A 25,067-nucleotide genomic window follows, 5' to 3' on the forward strand; every position below is an offset into this window, starting at 1 on the left:
AGAATTTCACGATCCATGTGTTACGAATTATTGAGAACTGAACGATGTCTCATGGGAGAAACAAGCCTCAAGAGGTTAATGCGATGACTTTGAGCCTTAAGCGCTAACTTATTCCCATAAACACCAAAAATTATCCTCTTCTTTAAGTAGAAAATGACAACACTCAAATCATCACCAAGCAAGCATGTGACAAATGACTTTGAAGACGCTGTATTGATAGAGATGTCAGGCAAAATAAACTCATCAAACATCGCCGCTTGAAAGAATGCGACAGAAAATCACATTAACACAATCATCCATTCGTCTATTCCGACAATATCGTCGAAGACCGGCCAAGAACATATGCCCTTCTGGAAACCCTCCATGTAATAATCCCCCAGGTATAAAGTCTGTATCAAAACACCCGCAAAACACCCAAACCTCAAAATTCCCAATGCAATGCAGTTGTCTTATTTCTTAGGGGACTTCTTAGCAACTGGTCCCTGGTCGCTAAAGTCGGCGTCACTTAGACACTCAGCAACGACAGGGTTGTCAAAAATGTGCTTTTGTAGGTGTCCTCCAAACAGAAGCCTCATCATGTCGATTCTGGAAGAGAGTGACCACGAATCGATCACGGCGACGTAGTTGCCGAGGCGAAGTTTGTGACGGTATCCAAATTCAATGACACCATCCTCATTGGGCTTGGAGGTTGGGCGCTTATCGCCCTTCTGAGGTGTATAGCCAGCTGACGAATATCCTGGTCCGACACCCTTCTCGAGTGAGGTGATAGCACTCATCAAGCTATCTCGAAGGTCTCGGCGATCCTTCTTTGATACTGATTTGGAGCTCTGCTTGGCGAGCTCTGACATGCGACCTGTGAGCTTCTGTGGGTTGACGGGAAGATCCCAAGATTCTCCTGTCTCTTCCTCATGGTTGCGCGCCGCCTCAAAAATGAGTGCAATGCAGGCAGCGGCCTGAGCTTGAACACCAACATCAACGCTGTCAAGCTGTTCGTAAAATCCATCCAAAGCCATGGTGGCGGCATATGAAAAGTCGTCCACATGGCTAGCAACAAAGGCCCAACCTCGAAGAGCAGCCGCAACAATGAATCCATTGTCATAGGAATCAATATTGTCTCCATCGGATTCAACAATAGCGTATAGATAGTCGAGCAGCTCAAGGGCCTCCGTCTCACCACCGCCGCCATAAAGCACAGTAAAGCACAATGCGTAGATGCCAAAAGCCTTGCATTCCTCATCATCGTCGTCGGCAATTATCTGCTTGAGAGTTCCTTCGGCATGTTCGTAAATGTTGGCGTCCTCTGAGGAACTAAGAGTCAGAAGATATGCCTGAAGGTAAAGTAGTCGCTCTCTGGCTTCCATGCCGCGGTTGGCGCCACGAATGAAAAGCTCTGCGAGTTCGTTGGCCGACTCATCAAGCCACTCGTGGGTGGCAGGAGCAAATCGATGTCGCAAAACCTTAATGTAGAGTTCCAGCAGTTGAGTTCGCGCATCGCTATTGTTGTGCTTGCGATCCTGAAGTTCTTCCATAAACTGCTTGGCGTCGAATGTATTGGTGCCGTCTTCGTTGGTGTCGACTAGAGAGCTTCCGGAAGCAACGCTCATGGTATCGTCGTATTCGAAGTCATCTTCACTCTCGTCAGAAGCAGCCCGGCTTGGGGCTGCGGAATGCGCGGGTGACGTAAGAAGCGAAGCGAAAGGAGAGCCTCGAGGAGTCAAACCAGCAGAAGCACGACCTGACTTGATGGCTTTCTTTGATGTGGTCTTTCCGTCGCCCTTGAGGGCCTTGACTCGAGCGTGGTTCATCATTTTGCCGAAGTCTTGGCTAAGTCCAAAAGTGGTTTTGTAAATGCGAATGTGCAAAAAGTACTGAGGTTAATCGACGAGGAAAACTTGCAAATTTTGAATATAGGCAAGTTTATAACGATCAAATGATCAAAAGCTGTGCAGCAAGTAATCCTCGTCTAGCTGAAAATTCTGTCACTTGGGTATAGTTTTGGGTCTGGGTCGACTGATGTGTGTGTAGTAGGCGGAGGTTCGTGTTACTTTATAGGCGTATCGAGGCATAAAGTCCATGGGGAAGTTCGCGCGACAATATTAGGATTCGGAGATAGGTGTTAGCAAGATGGTTGCACCTGAATTTGAGCAAAGTAAGGAGAGAGAAGAGAAGGAAGTGGACGGACGGCGATAAATATTTGTTTAAAGCCAGCGAGAACCGGGTTGTGGCGTGGCACCAGGAGTGTGAACTGCCCTGTGAACAGTGGAACAGTCCGGGTGGAACATGGATCAGGCGCCGCTGAGAAATTCCAGCACTTTTGGTGGCAAATCATTAGCCGTGAAGCTTAAAGTGCCTTGAACATGCAGGTGCAAGCCAACGGTTGAGGGGGTTTGTGACTCAGGGGCTTGAATATTACGTTAGGCCACATGCTAGATGCTTCTGGGTATTACTGGCATCTGAGGAATCTCATGCATTCTTGTCATTTAGTTCATGAGGTTCGAAGTATATATCACATGTTTGTTCCAATACTTCAAATGACAGCATAGTGGGTAGCCTCCCCAGAATCCACTCACCCGCTTAGCATTCTCCACTTGAATGACCCTTGTCTCGGTCAGCGTCATCGATCATCTAACTCGCTTAGTCCCTTGCTGATATGTCTTAATCATAGTGTTGTCTGGTGCCTGAGCAATGTCGAATCACACTTTGAAGTTCAAACTTCTGAATATAATTTCGCAACTTAATAATACCTTAGGACTATGAGAAGTGGTGTGATGAGAAGATCCAGCTGGGCGAGCTCCCTCCGAGGACAAATGTGGTTAGGAAAAGCGAATGTGAAACCTGAGAAACGAGAAATCAACCGAAGAGCTTCACGTTGAATGTTAGTAAGCGCCAATCACTCTAGATACTGATACCCGTGTCAATATTCATTGGCTGGTTGGGTTAGGCAGCACCGGCTTGTTGGCTTGAGTCAAGGCACAACAAGATCGCATAAACCGAGGCTTGACTGATCTCGTGTGGAGATGCAATAGGTAGGGCTAGACTGCAATAGATCTGCATATTCATCAGATGGAATTCATTACTGATGTAAACAAAGTATCACAGACAAGATAGAAATCCTGATCGAAACACATTGTGCAACTACCTGCCTTGGCTGGCTGAACCACGGAGAGTTCTATGCGAGCCATACAAAGATGCTCTCCTTGCCTGCGTCTCGTTTACGAGCACCCGGTAACTAAAGTCCTAGCTTCACAGTGTATCATGCTTCACTTAAAAGTGCAATCGCACCCCTCACCATGTTAGAAACACCCAATACTATGCGGCTCAGACTCTCTTTATTGATATTTTCTGAGGGTTGAAACAAAACCAAGCTGACATTTATGCGGACTGCTTTGCTGACCACTTCAGCTTGGCACCCAACCCTATGACCTTATCATTCTAGGGGAGGCAAGAAAGCTTAGGACCTTTATCCTAAGTAATGAAAATACTTAGGAAAGTTTAGTGTATATTATTAGGTCTTTAGGCTAGTTAATTTTGGCACTATCATTTTCACTCGAGAGTCCGCATGTTTTCTTTATCGGTATCAACAAGCAATCAAAATGGCGGTGCCCGAGTATCGTGATGAAGGTGCTCGTATCAGGTTCATGCAAGTGGTTGAGTTGGCACAGTGGCTAACATTTCAACTCACTGCCTAAAAAATAGCAAAATGGCGTCAGGTGGTAATCTTTGGCACCAGCGCTATCAGAGGAGGTTGATACAGTGGGTGCGAGTTGGCTTCCAACGCCCAGTTTACACAGTTCAACATTGATACGACTCTTGCACTATTTTATCCATGACCTCTTCACTCAAGCCATCTTCTCATCGGTCCGATTTTCCGCCTTTGCACTGAGTTTTGTTTGGCCTACGGGATTCATCGAGGGCTGTTAGCTTTGCTTTGAGAAAATCAGTAGTTCATATGTTGGTGAAGTGGTGTCAGATCACGACTATCACTTCAATCAATACTCAGGTCCAGGGTGTTTCGGCAGTGTACAGTGCGACCCACTTGAAACAGCTGCCATTAACACCTAAAAGCACTAGATCCAGCTAGACCCTGAAACTGATAATACTGCTTCAACATCAGCTGTGATACCTTGTTCTTGCTGAAAAATACACTAGATACTTGAAGCAATTTCATATCTTCTGAATTTTCTTGTGAGCAACTTACTCACAAGTAAACCCAGAACTGAAGGTTCCGGCGGGGTTCCCTTCACCCCGCGAAGTGGGGCAGCAGTACAAGGTCACTGCCGTAACAGGCAGACGGGACAGGTGACAGCCCACAGGCAGCGATAAGCCCCGCCACTTATCGGAGCTAAGGTACTTACAATGCCTGCATCATCTTCCGGACTTCCCAACACCTCTTACCTTCATCTGTGTTGCCTTTAACTTTTATCTTTCAACCTTTCTCTCGAACCAAGAGGGTATCCCCTCTTCGACAGGTCGCTCTTTGTTTCGTCGTTAACCTCGCACAACTTTCGAGTTTGCCCTGCTGACACCTTAAGAAGTGGGCCAGCGCAGGTAGATGAGACAGTGTGTACCGCAAACCATCAAGAGCATCACCACACAATATCATCTTCACTCGAGAGTCCGCATATTTTCTTTGTCGGTATCAACAAGAAATCAAAATGGCGGTACCCGAGTATCGTGATGAAGGTAAGACAATACCCAAACAACAGAATAATCATACTCCTTGGACCTTGATGATCACTAACATTCATAGTCTCCATCACACTCTCGATCGCTGACCCCCCGCCTAGCTTCTCATTTCCAACTCGTCGTATCTTTCTCAGTAAAAAGAATCCGGCCATCGAAATCGGCCGAACCAGCAAAAGAAATGGAGCTTTTGAAGCTGCTAAGAGCAATGCTTGGTTCGATTCACCAGTCATGTCTCGAAAACATGCACTCTTCACCCTTGACGCCGACAAACAGGTAAGGTTTATGGAGGCAAAACTCTTTAGCAACTTTGTGTTAATTTTTCATCTAGAAACTTTATGTCAAGGACACGGGTTCTCTTCATGGGACCTATAAAAACGACGTTCGCCTCGAAACGAATGTGAATCATGAAGTGGCCAGTGGTGACAAGCTCAAATTTGGTGCTTTCATTGAACGACCCCAGGATAAACATTACCCTTGCGCCATGATAGTCCGTCAGACGTACGGGTCCATCAAGTATGTCATCTTTCAATATCTCATGTCTCCTTGCTAATTATCTTAGCCCCGACCTGCGCGGCAATAGCTTCCGCGTTCCTGAGGATAGCGATATCGAATCTCTAATCAGTGATGAAGACCAAGTGAACAATAGCTACGAGATTTTGCGCACAAACAAATTTGTCCCTGCCAGAATGGCTAATTCATCTTTTGGTCATGGTCCGATCGACTTGACAATAGATGATCATTGTCCTTTTTCCATATTAGGGATGGAACTGAGGCTTTCGACAACTCTCCACACATTCTAGAGATACCTTCCCCAAAGATGCCAGAACCTGTTTCTGTCTCGGGCCACGAGTTCTCCGATCTGGAGGAAGAGCCTGAAGAAGGGGAAAACGACTTGTCACCAAACTCTATGGACACAGACGACTCTTATGGTGGCATTTCAGAAGATTGCCAGAGTATCGACTATGCAATGTCATCCGTTGCAGGGGACTCCATTGTTGATGAAGAAGAAGACTTTGCCGAACATGACGAGTTTGAAGAGGAGCAAGGTATGTTCATGGGGTACAGCGCTCTGGACCATTTTGACCATTTTCCAGTCCACACTCAGGAACCTGCCCCTCAAGGGAACGGTCATTTTGAAGAGGCTACTATCATGGCATCTGTAATAAGCGAGAAACCCGAAAAGACCCCTGCGCAGCCCTTGGCCAACTCTATGAGCACTCAAACCCGGGATGTTCCTCAGCAACTCGATAGTGCCAACCTCATCCAGTTGGACAAGAGCCACTATGCATGGAAATCAGATCTTGCTCCAATGATGTCGATCAATGGCACGTCGCCCCTGAAGCTTCCCCCAATTTCAGAAGCAGTCTTCGACACATACAACCATGAGATGATCACACACTCTACCGCTGAGGTTGTCGGCAGAAAACATGGAAAGTACGAGTTCTTTGCTGCTAGAGAAGCCAATGCTGCAGCTGCCCGCGCACAACCTCAACCTCGACCCATCGACCCCGTCCGTCGGGCACCAGCCCTGGAACACTGTCTCTTGCAGGCAGAGATGGAAAACAAAACCCAAGTGCAACCAGCAGATGAAGTCCAGCAGGCCACAGATGAAGTTCAACCTCGCGCTTCCGATTTGGTATCTTCTGGTCTTAGATATCTGGCAACGCCCCCTGAGCACGTCGAAACCACCACCACATCTGTGGAGCCAGAGTTGGACGACTCATCCGCCTGGGCTTTTCAAGAGAGCAAGAAGTCTTCTGGTATCGAAGTCACAACCGAGACAACTGAGAAGGTGGTGGCCCAAGAGAATGACGCAGATGTTGTAGAGGACGGTGATGCCCAGCCGGCTGAAGCTTTAGAAGCAGCTGAACTGGTCAAACCAGTCAAAGCCGTGGAGCCAGCGAAACCGGTCGAAGCCGCAAAGGCAGCTGAACCTGTGACGATTCCGGCACCAGAATCCACTGCAACCAAGAGAAAGGCCGAAGAAATCTCTCAACTTACCACTGAAGAACAAATTTCTAACGACCGCCAATCTCGCCGACAGGCGCACCGCAGAACCAGGATGCAGTCGACTGCAAGGCCTCGCCACACTGCAGCATTGGGACCCCCACCAACCAAGCGTCTTCGTCGTATGGCAGAAGCAGTCGGGTACGTCGCCCTCGGAGGAGCTGCTGTCATGTCGGTGCTTATTGCTACGGCGCCCGCTCTGTAATTTACAGACAGGACACGCCAGTAACTTATGAAATTTTATTGGAGTTTACGAATTCGGAATCAAGGACAGGGAGTCGGCTGTTTAGTTCAGTCAATCTTTTGCTTTTCCACTTGCTGGCTTGGGGAACGAAAGGCATGTTATTAAGGGGTATTTTAGTTGCGTTTATATGAATCTACACGTTTCCTTCCACAACTAGCAAGCAGACCGTTCTCGCGTGAAGTATGATAAAATGCCATCCAGCAGAAATGTATTAAACTTGATCCCTTCTCGGGTTACCGCTTCTCTGCACCAAACGCCAGACCCATATTGCCCAAGTAAGCTTTCCAGGATTCCGCCCGTCATTGACAAATTCTCATTACTGTACGCTTCCATTCATCAAGCTTTCAAGCTCCCAAGGACTCAACGTACTTCTACGTCGCGATGCACTCTTGCTCATTCGGCGCTCACGGCGTCGTTTTTCGGGCTTCAGCTGATCATCAGCCGATACTGGGTCCCTCTTTACAGGATCGACATTCTCAAAATCATTTGTCTTTTCGGTTTCGTTTGTGGATTCGGTAGCCTGGTCAGGCTGAGATGAAGTAATGGTTGGTTTCTTGACTCCACGAGTTCCACGGGCAGCTCGAAGTTTGGCTCGAACACGAGCAGCATCGGCCTCACGCTCTGAAGCGGCCAATTTGGCGGCAATAGTCGCCATAGTGAGAGGACTTTGCTGAGGAGCGGGATCGATGTTTCGTGGGAGGGGGAGACGTGATGCTGTTCGACGAGGGGAACGGCTGGGTGAAGTTTGAGTCTCACTTTGGTCGTCGCTGCTGCGGTGGGAGCTTTGGTGCCGGGGAGTAGACATCTTCATCTCGTTAACCTGAGGAGCAGTTTCCGGTGACTTGACAAGGAGGACTTCATCAAGTGAGGAAGAAGACGACACGCGATCGCGAGGTTCTTGATCATATCTGACAGGAATAGAGCCTCCTTCTGTAGCAAGATCCCATGTGTTTTCCTCGGCAATTGTAGTGAAATCTCCCTTGCCATGTTTGCGTGGTTGAGAGCCTCGGTTTCCAGCGGATGCAGAATCTTTCAAGGGGCTGAGCTGGGGAGGCTCTGGCAGTGGCGATGAGTCTGGGTCTGGGTGGTAGAGGGGAGCTGCTGTGGACTGTTGAAGGATTTGCACATTAGGCTCCTCAACGTCATAGTCGTCGATGGGTATGTTTTCGTCGTAGTCGGATTCGATATCACTTTCCCGGTCAACTTCATCCTCAGGCTCTGACTCCGGGACGAGTTGTACGCGAGGGGAACAGCGCGAAGGGCATGGCGAGTCGATAGCATCCATCTCATCCTCGGGCTCCTCAGCAACAGCAGAAAGTCTGAGAGCAGATGCGTGCCTTGTCTCCTCTACATCTCGTACCCTTACCGGACTAAGACGCAATCCCATCTGAAGTTCTTCGTCGCAAATCGGCCGTCCATTAGCAGCCATACGCTTCCGCCAGCCATCGATCAGATGAACTGCCTCAGTCCAGCGACTTTCCATCTTGACCCAACCATCCTTGAGACGGCTGATCTCCTCTTCTCGAACCATGACCTCTTCAATTGGCACGAACGAGGGGTTCGTTAGGATAGTTCGCATGTGTTCCAGCACAGAGTCCAGCTCCGAAGCCATATCCTGCCACCCTTGCTGCTGAATAACAAGGTTATCCTGGTTCTCATTGTTCCACCCACTCATGTCCCGCAGTTGCTGCATCGTCTTGCGCATTATGGAAAGAATAGCTTCGTTTTCTTCACTAAGATTTTGAGCCAGGTTGGCCAAGAATGCATTTGTTTCGTTGCGCAGATCATAATCATCTGCTGCCGTGGTGCCTCCGCGGCCTGTCGACTTTTCCTCGCCAACATCGCCTGTGACGAGGATTGAGGTTACGCCGGGGTTTGCTCGGGATCCCCGTGCACGTCCAGCTTCGGCGAGCTGTTTCTTTAAGGTATCGATTTGGCGGTCTCGTCTACGGACGTCTGTTGCGCATGCAGCTCGTGCCTGGGCGACCAGTCCCTTTGTGCGGGCGACTTCTTCCTTTAAACCGCGTATGGCGGCGTCTGCCGACTTCATTTGTGTTTTGAGAGCAGCCTCTGAAGCTTCTGCAATGTCTAGCTTCCTCTTTGCCTCGGTATGTTTCTCCGTGAGTCGCGCGATGTCGTTGGTATGTTTGAGGTTATCGGCGCGTAGGGTGCGCATGGTGGTTGAGAGAGATTCGCGATGTTCTGCATCACGCTGTGACTGTTAGTTGTATTAAGACATATGAGAGCTAACGTACATCTCGTCGGAGTATTAGATCGTTTAAGACGCTCACGATCCGTCCCATCGTAGCTCCAGATTCATCGCCATTGAAGGCCGCGCCGGCGAAATCAATACTCTGGCCATCGCGAAGTAAACCTCTAGATAGAAGCTGATTGTTGATATACAGCGATGCTGTACGAAGATTATCGGTATCGATCATTGTGATAGGCGAGCGAGTCCAAAGTTGATACACATATCCTCGATTCTTGAAGAGATTGACTTTTTCTCATCAATTTCCTGCGCAAAGGTACTAGTACTATCCCTCCTGTATAAGTGTACAAGCTTGTGGTCCCTTTAATTGTTTTGGTGGGGAGAGCTGGTTGCTATGTGGGGGAGCAAAGTAAACAATGCGTCCGCCAATGAGATCCCTGTAAAAGTGAGGCGGGCCTGAATGAGAGACCAGCCAGGGTCATCCTTTTGACAAGACAGCGCTCGACAGGTGGCAATGCAGATGATCAAGTTTTTTTCTGTTTTTAGGTGAAAAGTGAGGGTTTTGGAGTTTGCTGGTGAGGGTCGTTGTCTGGGTCGACAGTCCCACCTGTTAAACTAGAAAGCCTCGACGAGGATGCTGATGGGCCGAAATTGGGCATGTTTACAGCATACAGCCTAATCAAGGTATGGGTGAGGGGAAAGATGTGGTCGAAAAATGGCCAAATGTCAAAGCAATGGTGTTGTGCATTGTTTCCATGGACAACTTGACATTGAAGCAGACATAGGTAACTGCTGGCATAACATGCACTGTCAACTCAAAATCTTAGTCTGAAACATGGTCGAGCTCTGAAGCCGCACTGATTCTATATTTTCTATCTCCTCTTTCTGACAAGGTCCTCCCCGTCTTGACAGCTTCTTGGTCGAGGCGAGACAGAGTTAAAACGTGGTAGAAACCAAAGGCCCGAATGTTGCCTCGTGGCAAAATTTGCATCTCCTCCTGGACCCTTATCAGACTTAAGGGTGTTGATCCGAGCGGCGATGACGGGATGTGTTGAGTCGCAATGGTCAGAATACGAGAAGCCAGAATGACTCGGGTATAAGTTGCGCGTCAACATGGATATCTTTGAAACAGTACCCTTGTGTAGACCGAGCTTGACATGCTCTAGAAACAGCTACGCTTGTCAGTGAGGTCCACGGATAGAGTCTGACAGAATATGGAACAATGTCTTTGTCTCAGACAAATTTGAGAAGATTGTAACGCGGTTGTTTTCGGCACCCAGATGGGAGACCAAAGGCCTCGCTACCCCATCATGTTCGATGGCCCCGCGACGTCATCATAAAGACAAAAAAGGAACACCATCATGACTTACATGAACCGTAGCTTTACCAAGCGTCTCATGTCTCTGGTCGGAATTTGCCCCTCTTTTCCCGCATCGCTTCCACCTTTCTCTTATCCTCTTGGAATCTCTTCATCAAAGCCATCTGCTCCGCCTTGCGTCGCTCTCTCATTTGGAAGCGGTAGAAGTCCTTGGTTTCAGACTTCTTCTTGGTATCCCTCTCGATCATTCTGCGCTTGGCTTCCTCGGCCTCGTTTCGGCTGGCGGGAGCGGCCCGTCCACCGCGAGTCACTGTAACGAAACCATCCTCGTCTGGCTCATTGCGCAGTCGCTTAGCCAGCTCGATAGCCTCCTTCTCCTTGCGGTTGAATGCAGTGAAGAAGGCGTGGACAGCCTTTTGGGTGGCTGGCTTGTCGACACGCGAGAGTTGCAGATGCGATGCGATCCATGATGAGCCGAGGGAGGGCACGTCGTCGGAGAGATCGCTACCCCATGTAGGATACTTTTTACTCTTCTGTAGCTTTGCGATAGCCTTGAGGACTAGTTGCACACTCTTCTCGTCTGCGAGAAGCACAATTGCTGTGCTGCTGCTGCGTTGCACGCGCCGCGGCCAGATCTGCGGTAATTGCGCAGCTTCCTCTTCTCGTTCCCGCTCTTCTGCCTCAACGTCGCCGCGTTTTCTCTTTTTCGCAAAGCCTGCAACTTTTGTGGCTTGCGCAGGATCAATAGGTAGCAGCGTCCGTGATTCGTCTTCGAAGGTAATACTCTCAAAGCGCCCAGCGCCTACAAGTTGTGTAAAGACAGCGCGAAAGTGAGGTTCTGTACTGTCTGCGGGAATGTTCTTGAGGAATAGACTTCGTGAATCGTTGGCGGCAGGTATCTTGGGCGCATTTTTCCGTATACGAACTTCGTGAATGGCGGTCTCTGGGTATGACGGTGTGGCGGGGATCTTTATTGGGAGGACGGAGAACTGGTCTCCGGTTTCTTCGACGGGAGACATCTTGATCAATGTGGTTGATGAGCAACTGGAGTTTGGAGTATTGATGAAAAAAAGTTTAGCCCCATATCTGATTGAAACAGTGTTATCGGGGAAGTAATTCGCACAGTCCACTTACACGAGAGGACTGGGGTCTGTCTTGAAAGTGCGCTCCAAGAAAACTTCATACCTTGACAAAGGATGCCAAAATAAACTCATCAAAGGGCCCCTCAGCTTTTGATAACTTACCTAAGTCTTGCTATCATTTATGATCGAGGCCCTAAGTTTTGTTGCCTTCCCTAGAATGCTTAAAGCTATCAATAATTTATTGAAATTTCTCAAAAGCTTGGAAACTATCATCTAAACTCTGGGATAAAGAGTCAGGCGCAGGTTAAAGTGTAGTAGGTTGCTTTAGTTAGAAGGGATTCCTCATTCTGATGGAAGAATTTTTGTATTTCTTATTCTTACATAGTAGTAGATATCGACTTATGCATTATATAATAGCTTCCTTCTCCTTACGTATTCTCTCCTTTAGATTCTTCCCACATGCTTATGAGTTACTAAAGCTCGAAGCAATGGGTGGCCGAGATCATGCCCTTATCAACACAGGCATTACGAAACACACTACTTAACTTCGATCAAGTACCATTGTTGATAGCATGCCAAGTTGATGGCGGACGATAACCTATTTTGTAAACTGTGTAAATTGGATTCTCTAATATACGTGATAAGCCTGTCCCAGATGTCCCCAAAAAGAATAAATTAGACGACGTTAATCCAGATGGAATATGAGAATAAGCGTTGATGAGGGAGCATTGACCAGAACTCGATAACCAGATTCAGACTTGAAGAGTCTACACGGCTGATGAGTAGGCCGTTTATAGATGAGTGCAGATGAAGAAAGTCTGTTCTGCTGGTTCTGAATGACTTGTTTGTTTGTGGTTCATATGAAGTTTATCCTTGAGTGTGCCTGTGAGGCAGAAGAACATTCTGCCATCTGCTTGTTTGTGGCCTTGTCTTGTTTGCAGTATTGTTTGCTAGACATCGGATGCGCCTGTGAGCAAGAGGGATATCCTGATAGCTGCTTGTTTGTGGTCTTGTTGACTTTTGTTGTTTATTCTTTCGAGATTCGTGCTGATGAGTAGAGGCTTGCCCTGTTTGTACTCACCTGTGCACTCCGACTGAACAGTATCTCCTCATCAGACGTCCATCCTGGAATCATAGGCATATGGGCCATAGGATTGCGACCTGGGCGATAACGAATGATGGTGTTGTATCGTGACTGGTGGTAAGGCTCAGTCTTGTAGAATAAAGAGCGATCACTCTATGTGACTATGTGTCGATCGTTTGAGTTCCCGACGTCATGTCTGGGCTGCAAATGAAGATGGTGATCGCTGTCCTTTGTCGGATCGTTGAGCAATTATTTGCTGAACGGTCGAACCATCTCAAGTGCTGTTTGGTCTTCGGTGCCTTGGAGGTGGTGGCTGTCTTATAAATGATCGTGTCTTGTAAGCTGACTGTACAGTGATATTGGAGGCAACGAAAGTCTGGTCGGATTGTGATTATGTAGTTCGCGGTTGCGATATGTGCGCGAGCTGTCCCTTAGTCCGGGGGTTGACAGCTGCTTCTTTGTACTCCATCCGTCGTACGGAAGTTGGCCTTCATAGTTTCGGTAACGTCGATGGCCTTTGAAATCCCAGTTGCTCGTAGTTCGTGACCATCCCTTCTCATCGTCTGCATCTCCTCGTCTTCCATCCTTAGTGCTCCTAATCATCAGACAGATGTCATCCTTCGTATATCCCCTCATCTTCCACCCTATGCCCTTCCATAAGCCTGTGGCTACAACCTCACCACCGTCACCCTTGGTGACCCTTCAACCCCACCCATAACCTGTCTCCGCCTTTCCCCGGCCATTTCGCATTTCATCCTTCTCTTTGCTGGATACTGTTTCCTTTCCACGCCCTTTTTCCCTTTGTTCTCATATCCCTTGATGGCCTTGTAGATATACTCCCAGTCTGACCTTGAAATTATCCTTGGGGTCCCTCGTACTGGGCTTTGCATTTTCTCTCTCAGTCTCATATTCATGATATCGATCCTGACCCTAATTTGTAAATTGACCCTGACGAATATTTGTCTCGGGGTCAAGCTTGCATCTGACCGGGTGCCTATATGTTATGTTGATCTGGGCATGATATTTTTGTGTAAAGCTCTGGTTCGGTCGTGCATGCGTTGTGATTGTATCTCGATGTTGTAATTCAGCTCAATCCAGATATGAATCTTCTCAATTTACTTGATTCTGATGTGATATAACCTCGAAGCTATATATCGTCTTAGTAAGCGTTATGTTATTCGCTCTTGACTTTTTGTGTCTTGACCTTAGATCTCGTCCAAGTTGTGTATTATCTCGATTCTGATTCTTATTACATACAGGTTTTCGGTTAAATCTGCATTGTAATCCAGTCCGAGTCTGCATATATGTTGCCTCGTGCTTGTTGCATTGAGGTCGCCTACCGGTTTGGTTCGCTTCGCTTTGCTTTATTTTCTTTTCGAGTCTGGCATCATGGTTGAGTCTTATGTTGAATCTGGGCTGTTTGTTGAGGTGATAAATCATCTGTCCTCATGATCGGTTTTGCTCTCGAGTATGTATCTTGCGTTGGTGTCGATTGTCGTGTTAAAAATACGTTTCGCTTCAAGCCCAACTTTCACCACGAATCATTATCTGACCTTGGACTTCAATGCCATATTGGCCTGATGTCTTTCTTTCTTTCTTTCTCTTTTTATTTATTTATTTATTTTCATCTCGACCTTGTGTCTTGTCTCAGAGTTGCATTCGATGATGATTCCGTTGCGACGTCGCCTTCAGTTGTCTTGGCTGCGGCTTGTATTGTGTGTCAAGCTCGATTCATTCGCTTCGGTCGAGTGGGTTATTATCACGAAACCGCATTGACTCGAGCCTGGTGTAATATAGTACCAGCTTGTGTCACACTCCTAAGCGTTGCCAAGCATGGATCCTTCTCCAGCTTATGTCTCGCCACGGTGTTGGTGGTTTCCTCGACATTCGACGTGAGTTTGAATCAGTGTCCGTGTTCCCTTCAGTCGATTGTCGTTCCCTCTCTATTGGCCTTCGTGCCGGTGCCTGTAATGTTCCATAGTGCGTTTGGCCTATAACCCTTGGTATGGGTCTGGTGAGGTCTCGCAGTCATCTCGTTGAAGTCTTATGTTGACAAGGCTACGCCAACAGCTTGATACACACAAGGGCAGGCTCTTCGCTCGTCATTTTCAGTTGTTGTTTCTGGTGGTCGCTTTTAGTTATCGTTTCTTGTTGTTGTTCCCAGTTGTCATCTCCAGTCGTTATTACTAGTCGCCATTTAAGTTGATGTTCTCAGTTGGAGTTCTCAGTTGGATTTTTGAGTCGGGACCCTCATGTTGGTATTGCCTCCTCTATAAGATCATTTGCTGACTTTGCTGTTCCTCTGTCCTCCATATCACTCTGAGTATACATCTGGCTAACTCAATGATATCTCTGGTCGAAAGATCGCTGATATCATGAAAGCGTTCATTGCCAGGAGCAGTCGATGGCGGGCGGTACTTATGGCCAATCGTTGATAAACTGTGAGTAGACACAATACAAATCGTTCTTTATATGCTCTTGGTCTCGAATGAATCCGAACTTGATGCGCCGTCGATCAGCTTGGGCGCGTCCAAGGGCTGCATTGTTCAATCATATCACAACTAACAGGTATACACCTGCATAAACTTTGGTATGACCCTTTGATATCACTATGAAGACTTCGCGAAGCTGTGTTTCTTGACGCATGGTTTATCCAGTTGGTCATTCGTTAGGATGATTCATGTTGAGATTCCATGTTATCGTTGCATTTCGTTTGATGTCCCGGAGTTGTCGACTGGCCGCACCCAGGTCATTCAAATCGGAATCAAGGAATTCGACAACCTCGTTTTCACGGGTCGACGGTCCATCATCCTCACCAACAACTGAAGCCTGCCCAAAACTTGGCTTTCCAGCTGCTGAAAGTCGACCCCATCGAGGTCTCTCATATCGAGGTCTGAAAATTCATCCTCGCTTGAAAGGGCGTGAGTAACACCAGCATCAGGAGACGCTTTAGGTGCACTACTGCCAACAGTCGCACTGGTTGCAGATGCCGCACGAAGCAGACTACTACCCCCAGACTGAACCCACGAAGAAAAGCCACCAGTGATGACCCTCTTTTGGTTCTTATCGTCAAGACTGCCGGAAAGCGAGCGACTGTAGTAGCTGTAGTGTCCTTGCCATGAAGAACCTTTCGCAGAGAAAAGCAAATACTTATATTGATATTTTTCCAGTGACTCCGCACTCGCATATAACCCCTATCAAGGATACAGCTGTAACGCAAGTCGTTTATTCTTGCCCAACTCAATGGGAGATTCTTTGCATAGATGGCTATCTCTCTTTCCACTTCGAGGGACGGATATCGTTCCCTTGCCAGTCGCGTCATGGCTAATTAACATGGACAAGGAACTGCCAGCAGCATGTGACCATGTCATTTTGACCTATGCGATTAGTGATGAAAATTCCCTGCCTTTTGCTGTCAACTGACGTATCAACGAAATTGTCATGTCTGTAAAATGCGGCCGTTGCCTGGCGCCAAGGCCTCGTCTGTCACCGCAGTTCGACTCAATCGAACTCGATATGCGTTGCCGCCATCAGTGTTGAGTGATCGAACGGATAAGGCGCCAACCCTTGCCAATGCCTGAGCATTTCTGGCGCCATCAGGCGCTCTCTTGTTGCATTTCGACTTGCGGCACTATTCGCCCTCGTGTGGAGAGTCATAGTGTCGCTTTTTGTGTGTACTACTCTTGTGTCCTATCAAGTTGCGGCACCGGATTCTGCACACAGGGATCCCAAGTCGACGGTCAAATGGGGTATGCCACTTTCTCTTGCATTTTCTTTTCCTGCGACATGATGATAAGTGATCTGTCATGACATGACGTAGAGCACATCTCAAGTCTCGCAAAAGTTAAAATGACAAACGACTGGGCAGAAAATAAAGGAACGAACGTTACTAGTCGAGCCGGGATATAAAGTCGACCAAGGTAGCGATAGATTTGGTAGTATGGTATTCATATGCTCTTCCTTGTGCCATTTACCATGATGACAGCCTGTTACACGACGAGAGACGTGCTCGACGAGATGCGTACATATTGCGGTGTAAGTCATGTGACGGATCATTCTGAGATGTGCCTTGCGGCGATCCAATTGCTGGATATCGTGCCTGCAGCTTGCATATCACATATTTCCTCCTCGTGGGTCGTGCCGATTCGTCTTTGGATATTCAAGGACGTCAACCAATGCCGAGAAGGTCAAGTTCATGCGATCAAATCTTCCGAGGCAAGTGCTACAGATATCCTTCTTCCACTATTTGCATTTGAGAATGTGCGCTACGGAAGGCGGGATGGAAGTTTACCGTCACATGTGAAACTTGCGAAAGTTGCGGAGGACGCAGTGAAAGCATATCTATTATCTAACATAAAGTACAACATTTGCGCCTACCGACCTTATCTCGCATACCCATCATCAACTGTAGATGGAGTACCCAGCTCAGTCGTAGATTAAGTGCTGATCGTTTCAACCTGCGATAAACAGAGAAGACCACCAAACGGATCCAGCATCACAGAAGTAGGCTACGAGGCAAATCAAGGAACTCATCGCGAACTGTACGACACTTAGTATGCATGCCACTTAAGCTACTGTAGCAATAACATTCGGCCACCGAAACGAATACGCGGTACTGGAAAGCACCTGCCCCAAATATTTGGGTTGTAATTTATTGGTTACCGGCGGATGACCATCCGGGGTAGTCACGTGGCTGTGTCCCACGTGTTGCAAATAAGCTTAAATTCGACAACATACCATTTTCCAACAGCCACCATCATTGCAATTCAGTTTGCGTCCCTCATCTTTTGGTCAAATTAGCATGTTGATCACTTGTTCTGGCCGTTACACAAAGGGCGACACCTCGAAACTTACCTGCAACTTGAAAAAGGATGGTCATACCCACTTACAGTCACGGGCCTGGCAAAAGCAAAATATAGGCTCAGGATATTTTACGGATCGTTTGTCATTACTGTCCTTCAGGACTAGTTATCATGCTATCTATATAATCAATAGTTTCCCATACCGTCGCGCCGTAAACCATGAGACGGAAACCGTCCGACTAAAATGAACTTCTAAAACACGCTCTAAGCCATGGAAAATTGAAGCAAAACCTTTGTGACACGGTAAGGGTCAGCGTTAGAAGCCGGGCGACGGTCTTCAAAGTAGCCATAGCCCTTGGCAGCGGTTTCGCGTGGCACGCGGATGCTTGTTCCGCGGTTTGCGACGCCCCAAGAGAAACTATCGATCGATCCGGTCTCATGGCGACCGGTTAACCGCAGTTCGTTGTCCTCGCCGTATTCGGCGATACACTCGACGTGGTGAGGCTCCAGCTTCTTCAGAGCTTCCTCAATAACCTTCATACCTCCCTCTTCGCGCATGGCCTTGGTAGAGAAGTTGGAGTGAAGACCCTGTGAGATATTAGCACATTGAAACATCCAAGAAAGAAGTGGACTTGCCGCTCCGTTCCAATCTCCGGCAATGGGTTTAGGGTGCAGGGAGACCTTCGCACCGAATTCCTCGGCGACGCGATGCAAAAAGAATCGTGAAACCCAAAGTTGGTCACCCACTATCGAAATTTGGTGGTTAGTGATATACGGAGTTTTGTGGGGATATGCCAAGGTTTAACCGAGCAGCCCCACATGGAGAAGAATAAACATACTCTCAATGCCGGTGCAGGGACCGACCTGATACTCCCATTGAGCAGGCATGACCTCGGCGTTGGTGCCGGAAATCTTGATTCCGGCATCTACACTCTTGTTAGACATGAATCGTAAACAGTGATCATGGAATGGCTATGATAACGAGACTTTATGTCTTGATAGAGCACATTCACAGAACTTCACTTACACAAGCAAGCCTTATAATGAGCCTCAACAATATCGCGCTGGACAACCTTGCCAGTACCGACACCGCAGTAATACTCGCCTTGGCTGCGACATTGTCAATTAATGCGCAAGAGATGCAGACGTGAACTTACGGAGCAGGGAAGCCACCAGCGGGCCAGCCGTAAGGTCGGTTGTCAGAACCTAGGAGGGTATACTCCTGCTCTAGACCAAACCAAGGCTCGTCATCGGCATATGTGTCCATAACCTTCACGCAGTCGTGACGGAAGTTGTACTTGTTGGGAGTGCCATCGGCATTCCAGCACTCAGCAAGAACGATGATGTTGGGAGAGCCGCGGAAGGGATCGGGGTAGACTGCGCAGGGACGGAGGTAGACATCTGAGTTGTCGCCGGGGGCCTGGTTGGTAGAAGAACCATCGAAATTCCACACGGGAAGATCCTCAGGCTTGTATTCCTTCTCGGGGAGTGTCTGCGACTTGTAAGTTGATGTTCGAGTTTCATATAGCTCCTGCTCCCTTGCTCCTTCCTCCTGTCATCAGAAACGTGAGCCCGATAGATCGGTGCGCCACGCATCCTCGCATCGTGGAGAATAAGCTTAATCACTATTTTAATGCTCATTCCACAAGGCAGGCGCAACACCGCTTCCGAGGCTCAAGTCGACGCCGCCAGACTAGAGGCCGGCCCATGGCCGGCCTCGCCGTTTCGGATCGGAGAGGAAGAGTGGGTCCGGGATGTAGAGTCGGTAGATTGGACTTACGCGAGACTTGGATCGTGTACCGCCTTCGGCGTCGACCCAGACGTACTCAGCCATGATCATGCCCTTCTGATCAAGCTTGAGGAACTTCTGGAGAGTTTCCGTCCTTGAGGTGATAGGTGCAGCCTATGGGACATATTGTTAGTCATTTTGCTGATAGGCAGATTGCCATAAAGAGGACCAACCATTGTGAATGTGGTTTGTGGTTTGTGGTAATAAGATCGACCGAATTCCAAATCAAGGTATGAGAAAGGAGATACAAATGTATCAAACAATCAAACGGATATGTGTAGGATGACCGAAAAACAAAACTTTGGGAGGTCGGGGCGTCGCGGGTTTTATGTTTACGGATTCTATCCGTCTTCTGAAGAAAAGGTTGACACTCTCGCCCGCCAAAAGATAAGGATTCCCTGTGGCCGGATGCAGGGGCGTGGCTGTTACCGGCTTTCAGAGTGGGGTTAAATGTATTCCGTCACAATCCTCGATTGGCGCTCGGCAAGGTCACTTTGAGGAGGGGGGGCGTAGGTTTAACCAACAGACACTACACACACAGGGGAGATACTTGATTTCAACACAGATCGTCTTTTTCTACAGCACGTATTCGTCACCAAAAGATGATGTCTACCGCAACTGACTCCCCGTACAGATTGATTGAACTCTTGCCACGCTACTCAGACACAACTCAAGAGGGAGCAGTAGCTTCATTGAGTGGGTCGTTATTCAATCACTTCATAGCCATCCCAGCTCGTGAATGCTTCTCCGGCAGCCGGCTCATTATCAACAATGCCTCCTTCAGTGGGTGGTATCGCTGTCGTAGCAAAACTTTCAGGGCACTGCCGCCTCACAGTAGTGCTGAATACAGTATGACATAACAAGGCGGCTTCGGCGGAGACAGGTGTGTGTGCAAGGTACTCATGCTTTTTTTTGACACAGCCGCTCGGCGGGTATCCCCAGCGGCATAAGGCGGTGCTTTTCGTCGTCCTATCTAATCATCACCGGGCCGGCGAGGTTTGCTCGCTGGTTCAGATGACAATTCGGCTCAGTGCCGGCTCAACCTGTTCATTGACAATTAGTTATCTGAAAATAGGCGGATATGAAGCGCTTTGCTCCGCTTACGGAGCCTCGACTCCATTGGGGAAATGCGGCCCAGTGTACCGCAATTAATTGACCCAAAGTCTTATCGCGACAATGACCCATTAACACGTTAAAAGTAGAGTTAATTGCGCGTGTGGTTGTGCGTATGTGGTGCAGCGTGCCCGGATAAGGCATAGTGGGGGTGAGATAAGTGAAAACCATATGCTCCCAGCTTTGGGGATTCAGACCAATTGCATATCCTGCATTCAAAAGCTTCGTGCAGCAATATCTTTCGTCGCTAAGTGAGTCAGTATATTCGCAAACCATAGATAAGAAGACATCCCGACGCACCTCCGTCTTCTTCCCCAGGAAATCGAACCCCCAAAGTTCCCTCCCACTCTCAAGCAGAGGCTATCTGATGGTACCCGCGCCTTTCGTGGGCAAAGATTCTGGGGTTGGGTGGGACGGGTGCAATCCTTGTAGCCTGGCGTCTGGCCCACATTCGCACATGCTACAGAACACAAGCAACGAGGTGCACACAGGGCAGGTCAGAAATAACTCCAGGACCAGACTGCGCCCTGAGCCCTTCTGATGTGAGCCATGGATGCCCCGAAAATACTCCATGCCCAGGACCCAGGCCCAGCTATTTTGAGAGCCACTTAAGGCCTGGTGCTTGTGACTCTCCAGAAAGTCCGACAGCCTCGGTGGTTCCGGTTTGTCCCTGATCTGTTACCAAATCGTTTCTTGAGCCCCAGGCGAACCATACTCATTTTAGTAAGACGGCCCTGTTTCTTTGTTTAACTTGTCCAACCATGGGCAGCAACGTCGAGGCGGGAGTGCAGTTCCTTCTACCACCGCTTCTTTTTTGGGGTTCATTCTCAGCGCTGCCCGGCGACGAGTCGGTGTCTCTCCAAGCACGCCCAGCCTTGTCTGTCATCAACGCCACCCCAAAAAAAGAATACCGTACCCAACGAACCAAAGCCACACACCCGAGATGGACAGTAACTTGCAGGTTCTTATCATTAAGCCGTGATTGGCTCAGGGCATGTTCTGCATAATGCCTGTTATCTCACGTTGGGCTTCGACGAACGGCTTCAAACCCGTTTCAGATATCTTCGTCTCTGGTTGGCTATTTTCACCACTTACCGAACTGTAAATCGCTCATGAATTCCGATTTTCAGGTCCTCTTCCATTTCCCCAGACCGTACGAAATTGCAATGTAGCTTTCGGGACATTCCAGACTTTCAGGCACTTCTCCAGGTCTGCCCTGTCCCGGATTGGGAGGCTGTGGTCTCCGGCTTCGGGGATACGCGATGAGTTGTATAATTGAATTGCTGGGGTTTTGCCGTCAATTATTAGCATCGGTCCGGTCGTGTCACTCGATTTTGCTCACCTCTTCTTCCATTTCTCCCTGGATAAATCATAATTGATCTAAAATTTGAGGGACTCCATTCTGCCGGGTGTCAGGGTTCAATTATTCCCGAGCTGAATCCGACTGGCTGCAACAAACGGTTCTTGTCAGTGGGCTCACACGCACGAGACCATGAGAAAAGATAGAGCCCCTGACGATGCCAGGGGTAATGCATGTTCCGACAACTTAATTGACATGCTCTCAAGTAAATGTATGGTAATGATAAGGCAGGCCAAGAAGAAGAATAACACCAAAGGGATAAGGGCCCCTTTGAGTGAGTCTTTTCAGGAGAAGAAATGCATGTTCAGAAAATTTCTTCTTCTGAGGCTCGCGTGAGCTGCCGTCAGGAAGCAGAGTTACGCAGATCGTTCCCTCTCTGTGAGTGGAAGAATACGAACTATCTCAAAGTAGGAGCAAGTGCTCGAAACTTTGGTTTGGCAACTGCGCTATGGGACAAAGTTGCACCTCCCGTGTCTTTCTTAAACTAAAGTTATCCTAAAATATATCATAGTCTTCTACAGTATTACTGCCTTTTCAAACTTATCATAAACTCTTCTTAAGTCTCTATTACCTTAGAATAGCAGAATGGCTGCTCAAAGAGGCAATGCTCCTACTCGGTGTCCCACACTGCTGAGATGGAGATCTGCCGCCCCCCGCAATCCCCATTTTGATTCACTACAAGATTGCCAGACCAATCAGACTCAAGCTTGAGACTATTACGCATTTAAATGAGCAACAGGAACTGATCCGATTCTGGGCTTACCCCAGGTTTCCGTCGATATCTTGCTATCTCTGGAAGAGAAAGAGCAATTAATCTCGATCACTAAAGGCCTCATGTCTATTGGATCGCCAGAAGGGGGATGTAAAATGTTTGGCTTTTCTCGCTCCCACCCTCCCGCCCTCCGAGATCTGGAGAATTGGGTGATGGAATCACGTCCAGATAACTCGTTGCGCGAATGAGGTTGAGTCTGAGCCAATTCCCGGCATTCAATGTCAACGTCGAATAAGAAGTCCTCATTCACATTGGACTCAAAGTTTACCCACCTCGGTGTCAACTCCGGGTTTGGCGTCCCGAGATGCTGCGATTTACGCCGAGACCCGGCGGGGGGATTGACGGGGGGTGACGGACTTTCACCGGGGGTTGGCCGTGCCAAGCTGGAGGCACTCAGCATGTGCGTGCGTCTTGACGCACTTCAACACCATTCAGTGGCGACGGATAATGGTGGTTTAAATCTCGTGATGGATCAAAGGGCACCAGAAGGGAAAGCGAGTTGCTTTTTACATCACTTTATTCTCATTGGTCTTGGCAGGAAGGAGCCAAGGTCAAGAATTGCCCTTGACCCTCAAAATGACGTCGCTAACTTGTGTTTCTACACACCCATGACGCTCTGTATGGGCACGTCCCAGTACCAGCTGGCTACTGCCATGCCGCCAACGCTCATCGTAACTGCCATGAGGAAATTGACATCATTGTTGTCCAGAAGATCCCACCCGTTTTCAATGGCCCGCGACGGTCGCTGATCTCCAAAACTTGACTTGCGGTGCTTGTCTTTATGATCGTAGACACCAGCATGAGCATCGTCATCGTCCACAATAGCGGAACCACCAAGCTTCTCTTTTGCCTCGCTCTGCATCGCCTCGGTTTTGACATTCGAATGAGCGGCCGCGTCCTCAGCAGATAGTGGAGGGATTGATGACCCCAGTCACCGTCCATCTGGTCATGATGAATTACCCAGTACCGTACGTCCCTGACTGACCGTTGGAATAGGCCACCCAAGAAACTATCCAAGACACTGCCAAGAGCACCCCAGATCACCATGAACCCCATGAACTTGCGTCGCTCCAGCATCGTCCATGGGGCGCCGCCTGCGGGCGTCCGAGATGACTCCTCACTGCAGGACGGTAGGAATATCATGGATGCGGTGACAATAATCATTGACCCCAGCAAACCTGCACCCAAACCCAGCAAGGTGACACCACCGTTTGTTCCGCGAGGCACCTTTCGGAGTGTTGGTGATGTGATCAGTCGAGGTTGTCCTGAAGACAGGATACCAAGCTCGGAGCTGAAGGTATCGGCTGCGACGGCCGCATAATTGGCAATGATTCCAACGACCAGGAGGTCACCGCCCCATGAAAAGCATAGTGATCCCGTGGGATCCGGAGTATTAGGATCGGCGAATGCGGCTTCTCGTTTTCGTAGTTGGTTCGCGTGGAGGACGGAGAGGACAGAGGCCATCGAACTGTTGGCGAGGACTTGACAGATCAGTCAATTGATTCAGGAGTTGCTTCAAGTGCTTACCTTGAACATGTGTTCTAGGCCCTTCTCCTCCAGATGTACCCTTTGAACGAAGCGTATAGTTGGCCTTGATGCCTTCTTTGATCTGAAGCGTCGTCAGACCTCTCCCTTGTCCGTGTAGCGGGCGCAAGTACTTACGTGTGTTACGCGTGTTCCGGCAAGGAAAAATACGCATAGGAGTGCAAATGGAAGATTCCATGGGTGATAGGCGTGTGCGGCAGCTGTCAGAGTCGCAGCGAAGATGCCAGCGGGCGTTAAAGAATTCCTGCTCTTGGCGCGGTAGATGAGCGCGCAAGTTGCGGGGAGAGCATATAGCAATCTCATGGCTGGTGGACTTAAGCACTTAGAATACTGAAGTTTCAGGGCGCAAAAAGTGAGCTGAGGTTTGTCGTTGTCGAGCTTTCTTGTGGTTAATGCAAGCAAGAGCTAGCCGATTTGGCATCAAGCTCCCCTCGTCAGCTGACGTCAGCGATAATTGCGTAGGAGACATACAGCCACGTATGAGAGCTTGAGGAAGAACGTCGCTCGACAATAATAAAATTGTCCGGCTTTGGAATAGAAGACGGGATGTCGTGTTTTATAGTCTAGAATTTCCAGGTTGCCCATCCAAGCGGTCTCTTATCGACTTCTCGACCACTACTTCTTTGTAATAGCCTCCATTACTAGTGTATTATTCCCGGTCCCTCCCTTCTAAGAAACAAATGATGCGCTGAGTTTGTACCCGAGTCTTGAATCGGCAGCGAAGAATTGGGCGGAGGCCAAGTTATCTTACAAAGATGCATGAAGATTGAGTTCTAATCAGGAACTCAAGTAAAGTTTCATGCCAAAAGAGCCTACCCTGAAACTCGGAGTTCTTATCTGAGTGAAAAGCATAGGGCTAAATCATTATACGGGATTACTACCTATCATACAGGCCTGACTTTCTAGTATAATTCAAGGTGACTTTGATCTTATCAGCCCCTTACAGGTCATCGTTTTTTGAGTTGATTTCTTATCCAACTCTTTTGCGCAACGAAACATTCGGCGGAGCCCCCACTTTTCCGGTCCGAGATCCCCGGACTGGCCGAACCCCAAGCC

The 25,067-nt window shown here is 48.5% G+C and overlaps 7 protein-coding genes across 12 annotated transcripts; 1 reads left to right on the top strand and 6 right to left on the bottom strand.

The window, feature by feature from the left end:
* Positions 1 to 449: 449 nt before the first annotated feature.
* FOXG_05177 (uncharacterized protein) lies at positions 450 to 1,808 on the bottom strand (the record flags this gene model as incomplete). Its single annotated transcript, XM_018383318.1, has 1 exon — positions 450 to 1,808. One exon carries the CDS (start codon positions 1,806 to 1,808, stop codon positions 450 to 452), a length of 1,359 nt encoding a protein of 452 aa, XP_018240215.1.
* Positions 1,809 to 4,655: 2,847 nt separating this feature from the next.
* Positions 4,656 to 6,898, top strand: FOXG_05178 (uncharacterized protein; the record flags this gene model as incomplete). The annotated part of the gene is made up of 6 exons (XM_018383319.1): positions 4,656 to 4,683; positions 4,751 to 4,959; positions 5,015 to 5,199; positions 5,246 to 5,397; positions 5,487 to 5,732; positions 5,781 to 6,898. The coding sequence occupies 6 exons, from the start codon at positions 4,656 to 4,658 to the stop codon at positions 6,896 to 6,898; spliced, it is 1,938 nt and encodes a 645-aa protein (XP_018240216.1).
* A 48-nt stretch (positions 6,899 to 6,946) lies between these two features.
* FOXG_05179 (uncharacterized protein) lies at positions 6,947 to 9,745 on the bottom strand. The gene is made up of 2 exons (XM_018383320.1): positions 9,193 to 9,745; positions 6,947 to 9,149 (listed from the first exon to the last, which is right to left on the bottom strand). The coding sequence occupies exons 1-2, from the start codon at positions 9,373 to 9,375 to the stop codon at positions 7,254 to 7,256; spliced, it is 2,079 nt and encodes a 692-aa protein (XP_018240217.1). The 5' UTR covers positions 9,376 to 9,745; the 3' UTR covers positions 6,947 to 7,253.
* Positions 9,746 to 9,888: 143 nt separating this feature from the next.
* FOXG_05180 (uncharacterized protein) lies at positions 9,889 to 11,514 on the bottom strand. Of its 2 annotated transcripts, none has more exons than XM_018383321.1 (2): positions 10,517 to 11,514; positions 9,889 to 10,318 (listed from the first exon to the last, which is right to left on the bottom strand). In XM_018383321.1, the coding sequence occupies exon 1, from the start codon at positions 11,481 to 11,483 to the stop codon at positions 10,542 to 10,544; it is 942 nt and encodes a 313-aa protein (XP_018240218.1). In that variant the 5' UTR covers positions 11,484 to 11,514; the 3' UTR covers positions 9,889 to 10,318; positions 10,517 to 10,541. The 2 variants fall into 2 exon arrangements, with proteins under 2 accessions (XP_018240218.1, XP_018240219.1); XM_018383322.1 differs by having other exon boundaries at positions 9,973 to 10,308; positions 10,517 to 11,500.
* A 642-nt stretch (positions 11,515 to 12,156) lies between these two features.
* FOXG_05181 (uncharacterized protein) lies at positions 12,157 to 16,609 on the bottom strand. Its single transcript, XM_018383323.1, has 2 exons — positions 13,835 to 16,609; positions 12,157 to 13,777 (listed from the first exon to the last, which is right to left on the bottom strand). Exon 1 carries the CDS (start codon positions 15,950 to 15,952, stop codon positions 15,512 to 15,514), a length of 441 nt encoding a protein of 146 aa, XP_018240220.1. The 5' UTR covers positions 15,953 to 16,609; the 3' UTR covers positions 12,157 to 13,777; positions 13,835 to 15,511.
* Positions 16,610 to 17,132: 523 nt separating this feature from the next.
* On the bottom strand, positions 17,133 to 19,798 carry FOXG_05182 (glutamine synthetase). 3 transcript variants are annotated; one of them, XM_018383326.1, is made up of 8 exons: positions 19,395 to 19,798; positions 19,213 to 19,335; positions 18,590 to 18,924; positions 18,460 to 18,542; positions 18,272 to 18,358; positions 18,069 to 18,178; positions 17,485 to 18,020; positions 17,133 to 17,414 (listed from the first exon to the last, which is right to left on the bottom strand). In XM_018383326.1, exons 1-7 carry the CDS (start codon positions 19,395 to 19,397, stop codon positions 17,697 to 17,699), a joined length of 1,065 nt encoding a protein of 354 aa, XP_018240223.1. In that variant the 5' UTR covers positions 19,398 to 19,798; the 3' UTR covers positions 17,133 to 17,414; positions 17,485 to 17,696. The 3 variants fall into 3 exon arrangements, with proteins under 3 accessions (XP_018240223.1, XP_018240222.1, XP_018240221.1); XM_018383325.1 differs by having other exon boundaries at positions 17,133 to 18,020; XM_018383324.1 differs by having other exon boundaries at positions 17,357 to 18,178; positions 19,395 to 19,599.
* A 2,913-nt stretch (positions 19,799 to 22,711) lies between these two features.
* On the bottom strand, positions 22,712 to 24,608 carry FOXG_05183 (uncharacterized protein). 3 transcript variants are annotated; one of them, XM_018383327.1, is made up of 3 exons: positions 24,129 to 24,608; positions 23,994 to 24,075; positions 22,712 to 23,947 (listed from the first exon to the last, which is right to left on the bottom strand). In XM_018383327.1, the coding sequence occupies exons 1-3, from the start codon at positions 24,312 to 24,314 to the stop codon at positions 23,133 to 23,135; spliced, it is 1,083 nt and encodes a 360-aa protein (XP_018240224.1). In that variant the 5' UTR covers positions 24,315 to 24,608; the 3' UTR covers positions 22,712 to 23,132. The 3 variants fall into 3 exon arrangements, with proteins under 3 accessions (XP_018240224.1, XP_018240226.1, XP_018240225.1); XM_018383329.1 differs by having other exon boundaries at positions 22,735 to 24,075; XM_018383328.1 differs by having other exon boundaries at positions 22,735 to 23,947; positions 23,994 to 24,608.
* Positions 24,609 to 25,067: the final 459 nt, after the last annotated feature.

Source organism: Fusarium oxysporum, chromosome 7 (assembly GCF_000149955.1).
Source record: "Fusarium oxysporum f. sp. lycopersici 4287 chromosome 7, whole genome shotgun sequence".
Lineage (NCBI taxonomy): Eukaryota > Fungi > Ascomycota > Sordariomycetes > Hypocreales > Nectriaceae > Fusarium > Fusarium oxysporum.